This window comes from Pteropus medius, unplaced genomic scaffold (assembly GCF_902729225.1).
Source record: "Pteropus medius unplaced genomic scaffold, Ma_sr-lr_union100, whole genome shotgun sequence".
NCBI lineage: Eukaryota > Metazoa > Chordata > Mammalia > Chiroptera > Pteropodidae > Pteropus > Pteropus medius.
In genome coordinates this window covers 20595415-20601414 of record NW_024340696.1, presented here as the reverse complement: position 1 = coordinate 20601414, position 6000 = coordinate 20595415, and the positions used below count along the sequence as shown (strand labels likewise).

Below are 6000 nucleotides of genomic sequence, written 5' to 3'. Positions count from 1 at the left end.
ATCTTGTGATTAGAGCATTTAGGTAAAAAAAAATCTAGTGATATTTTATAGAGATTTATTCCCCTTCTTAGTTGATTAAACTTGGGACAGTCAATTATCCTGTCTGAATCAATATTCTTCAGGAGCCCACATATCCATATATGGGCAGGGCTGACATATCCATTAAGGCATAGTAGGCACAGTGCCTAGAGCCCACAACAGTTTTACAAGCCCATGAAATGTTTTCATTACTTTTAAAATAAGAAGAAAAATAAATATAATCAAATACGACTTGGATTATACTCATCTTTATACCAATGAGGTCATAAAATATCATTTTTAATATTTTTTTATGGAGGAGAGAACCCACGAGGACAAAAGTACCACGGGTCTACAAAAGTCATAGTGTCGCCCTGGTTGTAGATATGAAACAGATCAACAGCAATATTCTTGAATACTCTTTATATCCAGCACTACAGCTAGAATGAATTTTTTTTGTTTTCTTTTAAAAGAGGAAAACAGTCAACAATGGACCACATGAACGATGGTGGTCCCATAAGATAACAGAGCTGAAAAATTCTCATCGCCTAGTGACATCGTAGTTAATATAACATCATAGAGCAACACATTATTCACATGTTTGTGGCAATGCTGGTATAAACAAACCTACTATGTTGCTAGTCATATAAAAGTACAGCACATACAATTACGTATAGTACATAATACTTGATAATGACAATAAATGACTGTTACTTGTTTATGTATTTACTAAACTATACTTTTTATCATTTGAGTGTACTCCTACTTGCAAAAACCATTTTCCATAGAACAGTATGCTGTGTTATGCCAGCAGCAACTTCATACATCTCATGTTTACTGCATCTCTTAATTACATCATTTTCTTTTGTGCTTGATTTAATCTCATGTTCTTTCGTACAGTTACATGATGTACAAGCTTGTAGCGTAGGAGCAATAGGTTATATGGTGATGTAAGAACAAGTATATGTCATGGAACTGGACAACAATGACAATGAATCTGGATTATAGAAGAGAATTTGTATGATGAACATAATGAAATTCTGTCTAGAACTAGTTAGATGCTTTAAAGTCAGAGATTAAGAGCTTTGGATCAAATAAGCTTGGTTTCTCATCTTGTCTCCAACTCTAATTAGCCTTGTAAATGTAAGCAAGTTCTTTTACTTTTTTTTTTTATCTGTGAGAGGGAAATAACATTACACACTTAAAAAATAAATGATTTAAATTGAAAGAGTCAGCTAAAAATTAGTGAAAATTGCTCAGACATTGTTACAGCCTTCAGAGATGTCACCAGAGCACAAGGCAAAGCCCACGAACACTGCTACTGTCACTCACTAACCATGATCATGGTGGGACCAAATGTCTGCCTCAGCCTCACATCATTTCAAAATATATCATAAATGCCATCTGTTTGAGTATGGACAAAATAACAGTGAGTTATTGGCTCAGCAAGGAAACTTAATGGGGCCAGTGAGCAGATCTCTAAACAGCAAGAGTTAGTCCATCACCAACTCTCTATTCTGGGATATTTCTGCAGTTATAATCGGGGAGCTGGTTGGAGCAACTGGAAGATGCCTGAGAACTTGTTTCAAGAGCTCTCACGAATGATGGATCCTGTCCCATTCCAGTCCTCTGGAAGGAAAAGAAAGGGGAGCCCAGGGCTAGAGACCTAAACAACTCTCTCTATACAGAGCTTATGATTCCTGGAGAAGAGCTCAGAAACTTGTTTTCAGAAGATTTCTCACCCAAGTATTCAAATATTATATGATGCTCATATATCTCATGTTTTCAGGAATTTATATTAGGTTAGCTCTCACTATATACGGAAGCCTTTAAAAAATAGATATTTTGACATAATTTCCTGCAAGTGGCCACCTTGAAAATATATGCAAGCAAATGGCATGTTTAAAAAAATCAAGTTTATCTTTTAAAGATCTAGTTGTAGCTCCCAAGAAAGATGGAATGAAACAAGATAATGTAGAAATAAGGATGATGATGATGATGATGATTATAACTAATGTTTATTGAACACCTTCTGTGAATAAAGTCCTGACCTAAGCACTCATTTTATGTTTTGGAAGCAGCAAATTTCTGACCTTAATTTCTTTCTGTCAACTCATTTTTAAGTTAGTTGGGTTGTTGTTAATCACGATTTCGACAACAGAAAACAAAAGTGCAATAGGATCCTTTATGCTATTTGGTTTTATTTCCCCTTCTGAACTTTTTTCTTTTTTAAAAATAAATTTATTGAGGTGACATTGGTTAATAAAATTATATAGGTTTTAAGTTGATATTTTAACATACTAAAAGATGCTTTTCAAATTTCAACTAAAGTATGCTCTTCTAGAAAGTCTCTTAAAATAAAATTATATATATATACACATATATACATATATACATATACATATGTATACATATACATATATAGATATATAGATAGATAGATAGATAGATAGAGAGAGAGAGAGAGAGAGAGAGAGATAGATAGATAGATCTCCCAATGTTCATAGCAGCATTATCCACTGTGGCCAGGACATGGAAGCAACCGAAGTATCCTATGATAGATGATTGGATAAAGATGTGGTACATGTATACAACAGAATATTACTCATCCATAAGAAATGATGAAATGCTGCCATTTGCAACAACATGGATGGATCTTGAGATAACCATGCTAAGCGAAATAAGTCAGACCAAAAAAGTTGAGAACCATGTAATTTCACTCATATGTGGGATATAAAACTGAAAGCAACAAACAAACATGATGAACAGACAGACTCATGGACATGGAAAGTGGATTAGTGGTTATCACTGGGGGTGGGGCACGGAAGGAGGTAGAGAGGGGTAAAGGGGGTCAAATATTTGATGATGAAAGGAAATTTAACTTTGGGTGGTGAACACACAATGCAATATACATATGACACACTACTGAATTATACACTTAAAATTTATTTGATTTTATTAACCAATATTATTAACCCCAAAATTTTTAATTTAAAAAAGGCTATTTTTAATTGAGCCTCACCATTTCATATTTCTTAGCTGATCAGAAATTTAGCACAATTATACTTTTATTGTCTAAGAGCAGAAATGAATAGGTATAGAATTCAAGATATCAGTTATACCTAGCTATTATTAGACTATCAAAATGTGACAAAGTGAAAGAAGACAATCTTTATTTTGCCTAAGAACTCAGCGACTGTTGTTTTTGTTAGGTATAGAAGTTTGGGGTTGAAGCAATTATTTCCTTAAGATCTGAATTTATTGGTTCTTGGAGACTAATTCTGAGTAAAGAAATTTTCTTTCATACTAACTTCTGGTTTGTTATTTCTGAGTGTAAAAAGTGGACATGTTGTAACATGGTGAATTACAGATTATTTATCAAACAATGATGTTTATTATAAATTATGAGAGCCTACACTCTTTAAGGGTGAAGCCTTGGAGGGAATATGGTCAGAGTTTGTAAAAACAGAGAAAAATGGAACACAGATGTACGTTTCAGATTCTAGAACACTGGAGCATCCCCTGGAGTTTGAAACAGAATTAGGAAAAATGAAAGGAAGGGTCATTTTGCATCATTAGCTAAAAAACATTCTGTTCTAAACGCAGCTTATTTCAAATTTAGTATAGATAGATAGTCTAGCAAAAGAAAGCAATCTTCTATGGAAGGTTAGGGAAAGGTTGAGGTACATATAATAATATCAGGTAAAACATGTTGGGGGTGGATGTGCCAGAAAACCGATTAAGAATTTGACCTAGATCATCTAATCTCATTCTCACAATAACACTTTAGATGTGAATTATCCTTAAAGACAAGCATCAGAGGCTTGTATAGAGGTTTGGTCACTTAGTCGAGGTTATGTCATGAGCAAGCATAAGAAATAAGAATCAAACTCAAGGTGACCTTGCTCCAGAACCAAGATCTTATCTTCTCTGCTAAAATGTAGCTGCTAAATGGCTGATGTCACAAAGGGTGACAAGAAGGAATAGAAGCCAGGCCTAGATGCACACAGACTGCTATATATAACTAAGCATGAAGTTTTTTTACCTTAAGTTGTATTTTGCCTCACGTTTATACAACTCAATTATCACACAGACTCTTAATATCAACATGGATTGCTATTTAAAGACATGATAATGGATCAAAAATAACTGATTTTGAGTTTTGGCATAGGTATTTCAAAGCTAGATAACCTTGATTAATCAATTAACCACATTAGGAGACACAATTTCCTAATTTCTAAAACAAGAATATATATTTCATGCCATATATTTCATATAGTTGCTTTATAATCAAATTATGCAATTCAAGTGAAAAGGCTACATAAACCATAAAAGTCTATGATGATGAACACATGGATAAGATGAAATAAGATGACATACGATAATAAAAAAACAAGTTTGGGGTTGTTCCACTCACAAAAATAAACTTATTTTTATTTCCTGCCTTACTATTCATGATCCACTTGCAATTTCTTACTGTGTGACGAGCTTTTTCATGGCATTTTTTACCTCTTTATTTCTCAGAGTATAAATGAGTGGATTCAACATAGGTGTCAGAATACCATAAAACACTGCCATGTTTTTGTCTATAGATAAAGCAGAGGAAGGACGCATATAAGTAAATATACAGGGCACAAAGAACAGGGCAACAACAGTGAAGTGGGCCCCACAGGTGGAGAGGGCTTTGCGTCTCCCCTCTGTGCTGTGGGACTTCAAGGAGCACAGGATGACAATGTAGGAGGCAGCCAACATGAAGAAGTTCAAAAGGCAGATCACACCACTGTTGACGACCACCAGCAGACTGATGACATATGTGTTGGTGCAGGCGAGTTCCAGCAAGGGGTACAAGTCACAGACAAAGTGATTGATTACGTTGGGCCCACAGAAGGGCAACCGAAAAACCAGGAGGAGCTGAACCAGTGAATGCAGGAATCCCCCCAGCCAAGTCACCCCTACCAGGAGGGCACAGAGATGCCTGGTCATGATGATTGTGTACTGCAGGGGCTTGCAGATGGCCACATAGCGATCATAGGCCATCACTGTGAGCAGAATGATCTCGACGCCTCCCAAAAAATGGGCTCCAAAGAGCTGAGCCATGCAGCCCTCATAAGAGATGATTCTCCCCTCATACAAAGAGTCAGCAATGAGTTTAGGGGCCATAGAGGAAGAATAACAGGTATCAATAAAGGACAAGTTGGCAAGGAAAAAATACATGGGGGAAGCCAGGCTGGGACTGGAGGTGATGGTGACCAAAATGAGGATGTTGCCACAAACCGTGACCAAATAGATGATCAAAAAGACCACAAAGAGAACTCTCTGTATTGCTGGGTTCCGTGAGAGTCCCAGCATGAAAAATTCTGTGATGTTGTGTGGTATTTCCATAGTCCCAGGACACTGAGAGTCCAGGTACAGTATTGCCTATAAAGAAAGAAACATAATCATAACAGAACTCCAGAGGGAAAAAATGTTGCAAGGTTTTCCTTTATCCACACTCGCTTCCTTTCATTCCTCTTAACCCTTACTGTTCCAAAATTCTTGTTACCAATTTATTCTGTTAATCACGAAATGTCGGCATATATGTCTATGTTAATTTCAGCATATCTGGGCACTAGATATCTAAGTTTCTACAGGAAAATAATAATTTAATTATCCGAATTGTAATTTATTTTATTACTATGGAAATGAAACGTTCAGCCAACACTGGTTTTCTAATTCACCTGGAGTCCATCTCTGACAATTTTCAGCATGGTTCCACATAGACATGGTGGCGGTCGGGGAGAATATTATGGGCAAGGGCAGGCAGACAGCAGTAATAAGAGCAAACGCTTGTGCAGCACAGTCTTTGCCAAGCACTGTCCTAACTGCTTTGCATTTATCAGTTCATCTAATCCTCGCATCGTCCCCATGAGGTAGATGACTGTCTTTACCCTCATTTTATAGAAGAAAGTAAGAAACGCATTTAGCAACTTACAGAAGCACATT

The 6000-nt window shown here is 36.2% G+C and overlaps 1 protein-coding gene across 1 annotated transcript; it reads right to left on the bottom strand.

Annotated features, from left to right (window-relative positions):
* Window positions 1–4476: 4476 nt before the first annotated feature.
* On the bottom strand, window positions 4477–5523 carry OR4C3 (olfactory receptor family 4 subfamily C member 3). Its single transcript, XM_039865055.1, has one exon. It carries the CDS (start codon window positions 5398–5400, stop codon window positions 4492–4494), a length of 909 nt encoding a protein of 302 aa, XP_039720989.1. The 5' UTR covers window positions 5401–5523; the 3' UTR covers window positions 4477–4491.
* Between the last annotated feature and the right edge of the window lie 477 nt (window positions 5524–6000).

What these genes read in the sequence shown, in the direction of transcription:
- OR4C3 (XM_039865055.1), bottom strand. Translation starts at nt 5,400, where the DNA reads ATGGAAATACCACACAACATCACAGAATTTTTCATGCTGGGACTCTCA.